This window comes from Stegostoma tigrinum, chromosome 14 (assembly GCF_030684315.1).
Source record: "Stegostoma tigrinum isolate sSteTig4 chromosome 14, sSteTig4.hap1, whole genome shotgun sequence".
Lineage (NCBI taxonomy): Eukaryota > Metazoa > Chordata > Chondrichthyes > Orectolobiformes > Stegostomatidae > Stegostoma > Stegostoma tigrinum.
In genome coordinates this window covers 55,623,462-55,637,840 of record NC_081367.1, presented here as the reverse complement: position 1 = coordinate 55,637,840, position 14,379 = coordinate 55,623,462, and the positions used below count along the sequence as shown (strand labels likewise).

Sequence of the window (14,379 nt, the reverse complement as noted above, 5' to 3'; positions counted from 1 at the left end):
ACTTGTGTCACCTGTGCCTGACATGTCTGAATGTCAGTAGACACAACCACCTTCCTTTGTGTTCTATGGCTCCAACCAATGGAGTGCTTTTCCTTTGATTCCCATTAAATCCAGTTTCACTTTGTCTCTATGATGGCCCTCTGGTGCTGCACTTAGTCAAACACTGTCTTGATGTCAAGCGGAGCCACTCTCATCTCCTCTTGTGTGTTCAGCCGTCTTTCCATGATTGGATGAAGGCAGTCATAAGGGTAGGAGCTGAATGGCCCTAGCATATCCCAACCGAAACATCAGTGAGCAGGATGTTCCTATGCAAGTGCTTCTTAATGCCACTGTTGATAACCCCTTGCTTTACTTTGGCTGATGATTAAGGGAAGGACATAAGGACATAAGAACTGGGAGCAGGAGTAGGCCATCTGGCCCCTTGTGCCTGCCCTGCCATTTGATAAGATCATGGCTGATTGTTTTGAGACTCAGTTCCACTTACCTGCCTACTCACCATAACCCTTAATTCCTTTACTGTTGAAAAACTTATCTAGCCTTGCCATAAACACGTTCGGCGCAGTAGCTTCAAACGCTTCACTGGGCAGGGATTTCCACAGATTCACAATTCCTTGGGCGAGGAAGTTCCTCTTGTCTTCAGTCCTACATCTGCTTCCCTTTATTTTGAGGTGATGCCCTCTAGTCCTAGTTTCACCTGCTAGTGGAAACAACCTCCCTGCCTCCACCTTATCTATTCCCTTCATAGAATTTCGGAATTCTCTCCCATAGGAAGCTGTAGGGGCCGGTTCATTGGACATAATAAAGACAGAGCTGGGCATGGCCCTTGCGGCTAAAGGAATCAAGGGGTATGGGGAGAGGGTGGGAATGGGATATTGTGATTGCATATTCAACCACGATCATATTGAATGCTGGTACAGGCTCGAAGAGCTGAATGGCCTACTCCTGCACCTATTTTCTTTGCTTCTATAAGATCTCTCCTCATTCTTCTGAATTCCACTGTGTATAATCCCAGTCTACTCAGTCTCTCCTCATAATCCAACCCTCTCAACTCTGGAATCACCCGAGTGAATTTCCTCTGCATCCCCTCCAGTGCTAGTATATCTCTTCTCAAGTAAGGAGACCAAAACTGCACACAGTACTCCAGGTGTGGCCTCACCAGGACCCTATACAGCAGCAGCATAGCCTCCTTGTTTTTAAACTCCATCCCTCTAGCAATGACAGACAAAATTCCATTTGCCTTTTTAATGACCTGCTGCACCTGCAATCCTACTTTTAGTGATTCATTGTATCATTGACAAGATGCACGGCAAAAATACACCGTAAGAACTGCACATGCTGGAAGCAGAGTCAATAAATGTGGAGTTGGAAGAGTGCAACAGGTCAGACATCATCTGAGGAGCAGAGAAGCCAAAGTTTTGGGCTGAAACCCTTCATCTGGCCCTTTAACATCTGATCCCAATGAACAGTAAATGATTAACATTTATCTGTCAGGTATTTTTTAAAGTTTAAACAAGGCAGGCTAATTCTGATTGGTCAAGGCATTGCCCTCACAAGTGAACCAGACGGTTTTCACTTATTTTGCTGTTTTGAGGCAGGAGCAGTATGAGAACTTAGTGAGAGCCATTTTCTGGTTATTGGCATAACAGAAGGAGCTTCACTTTCTTCTGCCTGAGCAGTACTCTGATACTGTGCCAAAGTCAGAAATGTTATCAATTTTTCAGCTGTGAATTGCTTTACTGAAACACAATTTGCATAAATGGAATTGTTTCCTTTATATTGAAAACAGCATCGAATTTGCCTGATCATCAGTTTCTGGCAAAATGTTAATGGACTTTCTTCCTCCATATTCATGTCAGCTTATTTCAGCTCTGTCCATCACAGCATGTGAAATGCTGGTTAGTTGGAAAAGAATGAATGAAGTCTAGCCTTCAGACACAAAAGTTGACTGTGTAATTCAGCAAGAATGCAATGTGTTTTGGTAAGATCTTCACTTCTAGGGAGATTCCAGATGGTCTTAATTTTGTCACTGAGCTGATTGAGTACATTTGCATGCCAATGGCATGGGTTTTCCCAATAATAATGTATGAAGGGTTTTTCCTTGTCTCTTTCTGAGACTTTTGTGTGGTTTGCAATAGAAGAGGAAAATAAGTTTCCACTTTTGTTTTAGTTTCAACTTGCACAACAGATTGAAGGCTGCACTGCTGCCTTGAGGCTTATAAGGCCAGTTTGGTGTAATTTGTCCACATTCAATTTTACCAAACATCCCTTGCATTTATACTGTCAGGATTGTTGCATCATATGCACGCTGCAAAGATTACCATGTGACAGTGTGCCCAGATTAATTACATTATAAATAGATGTAGTCTGTAAGGCCCTTTGAGTTGACCATCCATCCAACTTCACTTTACTGCCCCCTCTTTGTATCCCTTGATTCCCTTACATTCCACTGTTCTGTCTATTGTGAAATACTCAATGATTGAACATCATCCCTAAATTTCTGGGGCAGAACATTTCAGAGATTCACCACTGCTGGTGAAGAAAGTTCTCCTTATCTCCATATTAAGTACCCAACTTAGAGAAAAAAAATTGATCACATCTTACTTTCTCACAGAACACAATGAATGTGTGGAATTCTGTTCTAAGAACTAAGAACAAAGACAATATACAACACAGGAACAGGCCCTTCAACCCTCCAATCGCCAATCGAGATCCTCTGTCTAAACCTGTCGTCTATTTTCTAAGGGTCTGTATCCCTTTGCTCCCTGCCCATCCATATACCTGTCCAGATACATCTTAAAAGACACTATCGTGTCTGCGTCTACCACCTCCGCTGACAATGCGTTCCAGGCACCCATCACCCTCTGCGCAAAGAACTTCCCACGCATATCTCCCATAAACCTTCCTCCGCTCACTTTGAACTCATGACCCCTAGTAATTGAGTCCCGCACTCTGAGGGGAAATAGGTTCTTGCTATCCACCTTGTCTATACTCCTCATGATTTCGTAGACCTCAATCAGGTCCCCCCTCAATCTCTGTCTTTCTAATGAAAATAATCCTAATTTATTCAACCTTTCTTCATAGCTAGTGCCCTCTATGCCAGGCAACATCCTGGTGAACCTCCTCTGCACCCTCTCCAAAGCATCCACATCCTTTTGGTAATGTGACGACCAGAACTGTACGCAGTACTCTAAACGTGGTCGAACCAAAGTCTTATACAACTGTAACATGACCTGCCGACTCTTGTACTCAATACCCCGTCTGATGAAGGAAAGCATACCGTATGCCGCCTTGACCACTCTATTGACTTGTGTTGCCACCGTCAGGGAACAATGGACCTGAACACCCTGATCTCTCTGTTCATCAATTTTCCCCAGGACGTTTCCATTTACTGTATAGTTCGCCCTTGAATTTCATCTTCCAAAATGCCTCACTTCACATTTGCCCCAATTGAACTCTCTCTGCCATTTATCTGCCCAACTCTCCAATCTATCTATATTCTGCTGTAATCTCTGACAGTCCCCTTCACTATCTGCTACTCCAGCAATCTTCCTGTCATCTGCAAATTTGCCAGTCAGACCACCTGTACCTTCCTCCAAATCATTTACGTATATCACGAACAATATAATTCTAGAACGTAGAACAGTACAGCACAGTACAGGCCCTTTGGCCCATGATGTTGTGCCAAACTTTTACCCTAACCCTAAGATTTATCTAACCTCCACCGCTACCTTATACTATCATCCATATGCCTATCTAATAGCTCCTTAAATGCCCCTAATGAGGCCAACTCACTACCCTCTCCGACAATGCATTCCATGCATTCTCCTGGGGAGTTATGGAGGTGTGATCACTGGAAGTATTTAAATTGGAGGTAGGTAAATATTTAAAAATTGAAAAGTTGAGAATTATGAGGAGCTGGCATGACAGAGTTGAAGCCTGGGACCAGTCAGCAATTGGAAGTAGATGGGAAAGATACTTTGCAGACTAAAAGAGACTAGAGACTAGTCCAAAGATGTGCAGGCTAGGTGGATTGGCCATGCTAAATTGCCTGCAGTGTTCAGGGATGTGTAGCTGGGTTATTGGCGGATGGATCTGGGTGGGATGCTCTGAGGGTTGATGTGGACTTGTTGGGCTGAAGGGCTTGTTTCCACACAGTAGGGATTCTATGAAATATAGTTTAAAGCCCTGACTTCATCCACAGTTATGCGATTTTCCAGATCTCTGGTCCTATCCTTATTCAGGTGGAGCCTGTCCCATTGGCATGATGGTTGACCAAGCTTAAGAGGTTGAAGTACCTACTCCTCAGTTCATATGTTGCTATGATCTTGCAGAATGGTGGGGCAGGCTTGATGGGGAAAACTCTTACTCCTGCTCCTATTTCTTATGTTATTATGACTACTATCCACTCCCCCCAGGAAAAAAATCAAGATTCTCCAACTGGGGAAACAGCCGGTCAGCTTTTATTCTGTCAAGGCTTCTCAGAACCTATGTCCTCATGAGCTCAGTTTCTGTTGCACTAAACTCAAAGACCCTCTGTACTAAATATCTATGCATGGGACAGCCTAATCTAGGAATCAGTCTGATGAATTATTATTGCTTTGTGAGAAGTGCTGTCAAATATTTTAGATCACTAATGTTGTTTGACACTAACAGGAAGGATCAAACATCAAACCCATGTTTGTGTTTTTTTTTCAGTGTGCCGGGAGTTTGCAGTTCGGGAAGATCATAGTCTGGCCCACAATCTTCAGGAGCAGGAAAGTAAGTACCATTAAAGCACTTCACACATCTCAGTGTGGGCTAAGAGGGATGAATCACTTTAATCAAAAATAAATCTATATATAGCTGGTATCAGTAAAGGTGACCATATAGTTGTTGAATTGTTATAAAAACTGAACTAGTTCAGTAACATCTGTAAGTGGAACAAGATCACCCATTCTTAAATGGTATAGGTTTATAAATGATAGATATTTCCAAATCAGCCTGTTCGGGATGGTGTTACACGCCTCTGGAGCCAGTTAGGGTTGAACCAAGACCTCCTAGCTCGGAGATAAAGACATTACCATTATATCCCAAGATCCTTTATTTATAAATGATACTAGCTGAGCTCGAACTGCTTCCGCATATGTTGAATTCCAAGTGCTGAATGATAAGCAAGAGTTACTGTTCCTTGTGGTAAAGAGTTGTTGGACCATCTAGCATCCTAATAGCTAACTGAGATCACATAAGATAGGAGAGGGCCTTGTAATCTCTCAAGGCTGTTTGACCATTCAGTGAAGTCACAGCGGGTGTTTGACCCACATCATTGGATGAGCCTTTGTCCCCTATCCTGCAATATCTTTGGTCAACAAAAATATTACCGTTTCAGATATTGTATTTACAACTGACCCACCATCATAAGTGGTTCATGGAATAAAGTTTTAAACTCGTCCAGCACTTGAGAAAGTAAAAATTTTCTAAGTGAAAACTAAATAGTGGTTATGTGAGGAGGTGCACACTTTTAATCCAGAATCCAGACTCATGTTTTTGGGAAGTGGGTTTAAATTGTAATTATAGCAATGCTGAAATTTGAAATCGATAAATATCAAGCCTAATAGCGACCATGTAAGCATTGCCAATTGTTGTTAAAAGTCAGCTGGTTCACTGACATTCTTTCATTCTGTCTTTACCCTGGCCTATATGTGAATCCAGACCCATAACAGTGTGAGTTGCCCCTTAACTGCCCTCTTGTGTAATTGAGGACTGGCAATAAGCTCAGACCAAGTCAGCCCACATACCATGAACAATTAAGAAAACACAGATTCTGTTGCATCCAGGAGCTGTACTGAATATTGTTCGAAAGATCGTATATGAGGGATAGGGTCATTTATACCTTGACGTGTTAGCTACTGTAGGGATGAGGCACTCAGCAATTTTTAACAGAAAAATTTTGCAACATTCCTTCAGATCTTTAAGATTGTTAATGTCAGCGGTTGTTCTAATCTTGATGAACTACATTTTAAAGCCAATATCTATATTTCCATGAAGCAACTCTTGGTGTTTTTTTTTCCTTTGTGCTGCCACTGCTAAACATTTGCTTGTAATGGATACTTTTCTCAGGATTTTAGTTAACTTTGGCAACTCATTCATTGATGAATCGATTTTCATAATTCTGAAGTAGCCTCAACAGACTTTTTAATTGTATGGTGGCATTGCAACAAATCAAATTCACATCCATTATGTAAATACAGTTTCGTGTCTGAATGACAGACAGGTGAAGGAACCATTCTTCCTCTCCCCGATGAACTCAAGCCTGGTAGATACCGTTGTAATACCTCCATGTAAAATCCAAGAGAAAAGGTCCTGTACATACATGGCAGGTCCAGCAACAGCTGTGGGTAGGAACAGAGTTAACACTTCAAGTTGATGTCTGTTCATCTAAACCAAATCTGTTTTGATTGATTAAGCTTGAGATGAAAGTTGAAGGTCCCTTCTTCTGGTCAGTACAGTACCTCACAGCGTGAACAAGTTGCTCAGTGAGTCTTTGAAGATACCGTTTTTTGTTTCTGCTGTGTTTTTGAATTAAAGTTGTGGCGATTCAGTGCTTTGTATATCAGGCCTTCCAAACAGTGGAAACAGCTGCCTTTAGCTCAGCCTGTAATATAACACATTTAGACTTCACCAAACTCAGCTAAGGAATGACGTGGCTGATTCAGAAAATATCAGAACGGCACTGTGAACAGGTAGTTTTATTTCTGATCCAGAAAACTGCATTCCCACAGCTGCTTGAATGCTGCTCATGCAGGTCTTAATCTGATGAAAGTCGTGTTGCTGGCACCAACAGGTTAGAACACAAGTTATTGACCCCTGAACAAACAATGTCTTCTCTGTTTCAAAAAAAAACATACAAAATTGTATCTGAGGCTCTTGAAATTTCAAGACTGGCAAAAAACCAAAGGGTTAAAAAAAGCTGTGGACTTGTCTTTTAGCTCGTAGATAACCTGGAAGGTTACTGCCCAGTTGCAAGAATATGGAACAGTGTGCAACTAATTCCTTCACTGTAAGAAAATTTAGCTCTTTCTAGGACCATGTAAGAGGTTGCACGGTTCTTATTTACAATTCATTCTGAACAGCTTTGTTAATGCAGCTTTAGTTCTATTTCTGGCCTTGGCTTGACATGAAGTTTCAGAGTTGACTTTCATTAAGAGCGGACCAAAATTTCCCCTCCACAGCACTGACCGTTTGTCTGTGAGATGAATAACTGGAGCAATGTTTCACACTTAATGAGTATTTATTTACATTGACACACTGTACAAATATTCACCTAAACTACCAACAGCAGTTTTAGTCTGTTTCTAAGAGCTCAAGTGAATCTCCCGTTAAAACTCATAACCTATACACAGATATAATATACAAGGAGCAGATTGGTCCCACTTCAGCATTCATTGTTGAAGCTGGAGGATTTGATAAAGAATCAAACAGACCAGTGATAACATAGTGTGGAGCTGGAGGAATACAGCAGGCCAGGCAGCATCAGAGGAGTAGGAAAGCCATTGTTTCAGGTCAGGACCATTCTTCGTTTTGTGAAGAAGGATCTCAACCCAAAACGTCAGCTTTCCTGCTCCTCCGATGCTGTCTGGCTGGCTGTGTTCCTCCAGCTCCATGCTATGTTATCACTGACTCCAGCATCGGCAGTTCTTACTATCTCAAACAGACCAGTGAGTTTGCAATGTCTTGAAATAATGTAGTATTTTGTAATTTGATTTGCTGTAACTTGTGGACTACTTAAATGTTACAGAAGAACAGTTAAACTACTCTACTCAGAAGTTGCTTCAATTGTGCTGCTTTCTGAATTGTGGTGTCTACAAAAAGCAGTGTACATTGGATGAGGATTAATACATATTGAATACCCTTGGGGGGGGTTGTAGTTTAGTTATCTTGGCAGAAGTGTCAGGAAATTTTATGTTGGGTGTTATTTCATCAGTGAGGCCTTCAAAACTGAAGGCTCACATGGAGAGAAGACAAAATAAAGAACAAAACTTGGAAGCACCTATTTAAAGTTTACCACCTGGAAAAACAGTTATATCCTGAAGGTTCGCATTAGTAACTGAGGGACAAGTAACTGGGGTTCTGTGAGATCTTGAGCTTGACCTTGTGAGCTTTGTATTTCCTTCTCTAATCACACATTTTTATTTCTCAACAGTAATTATGTTTAATGTAAAAAGTTTTGCACATGGTGACCTTCTGTACCAGTTTTGTGTAAAAGGAATAAACTTATAATTATCTGTCTCTTTAATTTTCCCTCCTTCCTCACCCTCTTTTGAATGTAATTCCTGTGCCTTTAAAGACCCCTCTGCCACTTAGGACTTGTAGCCAGTATGCAACTTTGTTGCAATGACACACAAATTATTAAAGAACTGTGAGCAGAACAACTTTTTAATATAATTATGATAACTGTAAATAAGGTCTTAGGTTAACCAATTCTGTATCTAAACTCCTGTCTTGAGTTGAGCTTTGATCATCCATGTGATCTCACACTCTTGTTTCCTGCACTCATGCTTAAACTTTTATATAAATTTGTTGCTAATGAATTCATAAACACCTTTGCTGCCTAATTAAAGCCAAACATCCTGTATTTAAATGCTGGAAGTGGTACAGGGGTAAGGGTGAGCTCTAGTGGCCGAGAAAAAAATTGGAATTAATGACTGGTAGTTCTGGCATTTATTACCTACCATGAGAAAATGGTATGCGAGTCGTTGAATAAGTGATGCTGCTGAAGTGACACACTCAATTTCCAGTTAAGAGTAATCTCTCAGCCGCCCAGCTAGGTTCGAATGGCAGGTGCCTTTTGCTAAAGGACATCAGCGAACCAGTTGAGTTTTTACAATAGTCCCGTGACCTAGTAGTAACTTCTGACAATGGCCTTAGTTTCCATTATTCTTTAATTGAACTGAATTTCTGAAATTTATCAAAATGGGATTTGATTTTCAAACTCTAGATTATTAATTGAGACCTCTGAATTACAAGACCAGTAACATACCTATTTTCCTGTTATACCCAATAGCCACGAGGAAGTCTCTTTGATCTTGAAAGGAAATCACTGAAAGGAAGATCTCTATATTGTGCATAGAGGACAAGTCCAGACCATTTGTTTCTTTTTTTTGTTTCTTATTCATTCACAGGATGAGGGAGTTGCTGGCTAGGCCAGCATACGTTGCCCATCCTTCAACTGCGCCCCCATGAAGTTGGCCTTCTGATGCTGCAGTACCCCTGTGTCGCTGGCACTCCCTTAGAGCTGAATATCTGGTGTGGCATCCTGTGGATCTTTTATACCTCTGGTGCTGGCATTCCTGTTGCATTGCCCCCACAAATATTGCATTGTGTATACACATGTTGTATCAGAGTGCAGTGCATGTGTAACTAATTTTCTACCCTCTTCTTCTAGTTGAGCATCATTTGGCTTCCAATGTACAAAGAAACCGTTTGGTACAGAATGACCTGCAAATGGCCAAGAAGCTGCAAGAGGAGGAGAATAAGAAAGCCCAGATTCGCCTTCAGAAACAGCAGCGAGAGATGTAGGCACTGGAATTTACTTAAATTATAAAGTCTGGCTGAATAGCAAAGGCGGGGCCAACTCTGATCGCTGAAATTGGGAGAGTGAGAATGAGATGAATCAAATGGGCTGAGGAATACAAGTTTTGATCTTGAACATCTGTTGATTATCAGAGGGTCAATTAATGAGAGAGGCAGTACCCTTCTACCTCCTTAACTATCCCCCTCTTTCTCTCCTCTGTATATCTTCTCCAGATTCCCTACTTCCTGTTGTGAATTAAGGACCTTGTAGGAACATTCTGGGCAGTAAAGACTGATCAAGTCAATCGAACACCCTTATTCCGAATATTTGCAGGAATCCAAATGGTGCAGGGCAACTGTACAAGCATGCTACTGCTTTTTTTGAAGGGAGGTGAATTTCTTTCAGCTCGGGTATTTTGTTAGGACAGTGTTCGTGCGGGGGTGGGGGCATATATTTTTTAAACTTACCCTGGATTGGGTTTAAAAGAAAAGGTACTTGTTGCTGTTTGAGTGGATCAGCTCAAATCTGAAGCAGTGAGTTTTTAGTTTTAGCTGCAATCACAGGAAGCTTTTTTTTAATATTTGTTCTTGGAATATGTTCAGTCCTGGAAGGCAGGCATCTATAGTACTTTCTGATTTGACCTCAAGAAAGTTAAAGATTCTCTCCTCATGGGCCAATTATGTCCTTGATTGCCCTGAGGACAGTTAAGGTTCAACCATGTTTGTTATGCAATTGCCTGTAGGCCAAACTCAGCAGAGAAGGTAGATTTCCGTTCCTAAAGCACATTAATGAACTATTTGGGCTTTTACATCAAGGTAAAAGGTTTTTTCCAGGGTAGGGAAGCCAAAATCTAGAGGACATAGGTTTAAGGTTGGAGGGGCAAGATTTTAAAAGGGACCCAATGGGCAATGTTTTCACACAGAGGTTGGTGTGTGTATGGAATGAGCTGCCAGAGGAAGTGGTGGAGGCTGATACAAGTACAACATTTAAAAGGCATCAGGATGGCTCCATGAATAGGAAGAGTTTAGAGAAATACAGATGAAATGCTGGCAAATGGGACTAGATTAACTTAGGATATCTGGTTGGCATGGATGAGTTGGACGGAAGCACCTGTTTCCGTGCTGTACAACTCTGACTCTATAATCAACAGTGGTTGCAAGTTCACTAAGAGGTTAACTGTTGGTTCCGAATATTTATGGAATTCAAATTTCACTATCAGTCTTCAAATCCATATCCGTGAAATGTTAGCCTAGGGTTCAGGATTACTAGTCCAATGACATTGCAGCTACTCCATGCCTCATCGGCAGTGATGTTGGTGATCAAGCCATAGAATAAAATGACAAAGGAAGGGCATAGAAACTTACCTATAAATAGAGTTGGGGAAGGAATGTTGGTTCTGGGTCTAATTAGCCTTTCCATTACTCTCTGGTGGTATCTTGTTCAAAACAAAATTAACAGAAGTGCTGTTTTATTTTCGATTGTAACTGGCTGATGCACAGGATAACCAGTTATAATTGTGTTAATTCATAAATCAAGGGCTGGAATAGGCTTTCTATAAAGGGGCATTGAGAGTTAAGGAGGTATGAGAAAGGCTGTTTCATCAACCTTGTGTATCAAACAACCTTTTCCCAACATGTTTTGTTGGGTTTCCTGTTGGGAAAAGAGAACTTTTGAAAAGTTCTGATCTCCTTCAAAATTCTTAATTTGTTCTGACATTTTTTTTCCTCATATTCTGGTGGTATTTTCCCTGGAGTGTCGTTATGTCATCATGCACTGAGTTCTGATTTAATGTTTCATGCTCAGCTGACGTGTGCTTCTAATTACAGGGAACGTTGGGACAATCAGATGGCTCAAGTGATTCAGGATGAACTGACACTGGAAAGTGAGAAAAGGCGACGCCAGGAGGAGAAAGATGAGGTAGGAATCCGTGGGGTGACAGTAAATTTCCATGCCCCAGAGTTCTGCCTGAACAGTGCGATGGGGTGGAAGCAAAATTGAAATGCAGTAAAATGAGGGGACTGAAAAAATGTCTGAACTAACAGAAAACTGCACACTGAATGAAGTCTTCTAATTTAAAATCTGCTAAACATAATGCTGTTTTTGCTTTTCATATGATTAAACGTTATTGCAGTTTGCATTTCCAGATTGAAATGCCAGCATGTAATTGATTTTAGTATGTGGTTGTAAATATCGCAAGGATTTAGAAGAGCAGACCTGTTGAGGTGATTTATGGATCTAATCCACATCATATTTTGCTGTTCATATATTAGGCATATCCATCCTTTATATTGCATGCTGTAACCTACTTCAGTGTGCTGAAATTGTTGGGTATAAATGAATGCACTTTAAGTAATTGTCTTGTGCACACAACCAAAATTAATGAGGCACTCTGCCAGACTATCCTTTAACTTATCTATTTTACTCACTGTAATTAGTTTTTTATCTCTACTCTTCACCCATCTTCTGAAGGTGCTAACGGGACTGATCCCAAGGCTGGTAGACTAAGCATGATTAGGACCACAGCATAAGAAGTAGAGGCAGGAATAGATGATTTTGTTCCTCTAATCTGTTGCTCCATTCCATATAGTCATGGCGATCAGATTGTGGCCCCAACTTCTTGCCTGCCTGCTCCCCCTAATAGATTTTTTAAAAATCTCTCAGCTGTGGGTATATTCAGTGACTTGGCCTCCACTGCTCGTTGGGGAGAGGATTTTACAAACAAATGACTTTGTGAGAGAAAAATTCTTATTTCTGTCTGAATTAGCAAGACCTTGTTTTTAAACTGTGCCCCATTTCGAGACCACTGCCAATCCACCCACAAGGGTAAATATCTTCTCAGTATATACCCTGTCAAGTCCCTTCATAATCTAGTTTATTTCAAAAAGTTCATCATGAAGGACAGATGCTAGCATGAATCATAAGGCAGATTGGCCTGATTTGGTGATGATACCATAATACAAAGGAGCAGAAGTACACCATTCAGTCCATCAAGTCTGTTCTGTCATTCAGTGAGATTGTGGATGCTCTGATAATCGACAACTCGATTTTTCTGCCTTTTCCCCATGACCCCTGAGTTACTTAATGAATAAATCTCTGCCTGTCTCAGCCTTGAATATGCTTGACAATCTAACCTCAACAGCCTTTTATGGTTAAGAATTCCAAAGAAGAAATTTCTGTTCATCTTTGGCCTAACTGGATGAAAGTTTGCGCTGAAATTACACTGTCTGATTTTCTCCTACAAGAGGAAACTACCTTTTCTGCCCCTGACGAATCTTACATCTTTTAAGAAGGGCGTCTGTCATTCTTTTAAACTTTAATAAGTATAGGTGCAGCTTACCAAACCTCTCCTCATAAGAAAATTCCTGGGATCAACCTAGTGAACCTAATTCTGATTCCCTTCAATGCCAGTTTTTTTTCTCCATAGGGAAGGTGTTCAAAATTGTTCATGGTTTTCCAGCTGTAGTCTGACTAGTGCTCTATAAATTTTTAGTAAGACTTCTCTACTTTTATATCCCAATCCCCTTTGACATAAAGGCCAACATTCAATTTACATTCCCTATTACAAATAAAAATTTGTATGCTAGAATTTTATGGTTTCTGCATGAAGATGCCCAAATGCCTCTGGGCCAGTTTTTTTGCAGTCCTTCCCCTCCATTTAAATAATATCTAGCTCTTCTATCCTTCTTTCCAAGGTGCACATCCTCAAATTTTTCCATATTATATTCCATCTTCCAAGGTTTTGCTGACTCACTTCACCTGTCTGTTTGACACACAGAATCTCTCATGGCATTCTCACCACAGCAAATGTTTTTGTGCCATCTGCCTACTTAGCTGCAGAACATTACTTCCCTCATCCATGTCATTCATTTCTTTTACCAATCATTGTGAACCCAGCAGTACCCTGTGGCACTCCACTAGTTAAAGGTTACCATTCTGAAAATGCCCCATCCATCCCCCAATAAATTCTAACATTTTCCAATAATAGATATTAAGCTAGCTTCCCTATGATTAACTGTTTTCTGTTTTCCTTCCTTTCTGAGTAAGAGTGTTACATTGTCAGTTTTCCAGTCTCCTGACACTTTTTTTGCAATCAAAGGATACTTGGAAAATTAGTTCCAGTATCCACTATTTCTGTAGATATTTTTAATACCCTAGGATGCGCCCCATCATTTCAAGGAGACTTTTCATCATTTAGCCCCACTTGTTGCCCTACTCTAGTGATTATTATTGCATTTATTTCCCTCCCTCTTTTGCCCCTTGTTTATTTAATATTTTTGCAATGCAGTTAGTGTCTTCTACAGTAAAGACTGATGTGAAGTATTTATTCAACTCCTTTTCCATTTCCTATTCCTTATTGCGATGTGACTTTTTGGTTGATTTTTATATGTTAAGTTTTCCAGTACTTCATCCAAGTGGCTGTTTATGTTGAAACCCTGCCCATTGAGTGTCAGCTTCAATTGTAGAGAGCCTGGTCCTGTTTCTTGTCCAATATCCACTCGCACCTTCAGCAAGATTTGTTGCTTAGTAACTGGCAGTATTAAAGCATTCTCTAGTTGACCTGCCACTAACTCAGGGAGCTGTGGCCAATGGTACTACAGCTGCCATTTTTGGATTAACCTGAGCTCATCCAGTTTTACACTGCCCAGTAACTGAGAAATACACTTTACAGCTAAACCACCAGGAACTGATTTCAGTTCTCCCCACTGTCTACGAAAACATTAAATTTTTTTAATGATCAGTGCCATAAAATCTCAGAACAATGAAGGAAGCTGTTTGGGCCAAATGGCCAAAGTGCAAAAAGTGCTGACTCCAATTACTTCAACAATACT

General features: G+C 40.7%; 1 protein-coding gene across 4 annotated transcripts in view; it reads left to right on the top strand.

Moving 5' to 3' along the window:
- ccdc50a (coiled-coil domain containing 50a) overlaps positions 1–14,379 on the top strand; it is a 101,742-nt gene that overhangs the window by 45,325 nt on the left and 42,038 nt on the right. For all 4 annotated transcript variants that reach the window (XM_048541952.2, XM_048541951.2, XM_048541950.2 and 1 more), the window contains exons 2-4: positions 4,696–4,758; positions 9,422–9,551; positions 11,377–11,467. In XM_048541952.2, coding sequence (XP_048397909.1) covers positions 4,696–4,758; positions 9,422–9,551; positions 11,377–11,467 — 284 coding nt within the window. The remainder of the gene's footprint in view (positions 1–4,695; positions 4,759–9,421; positions 9,552–11,376; positions 11,468–14,379) is intronic.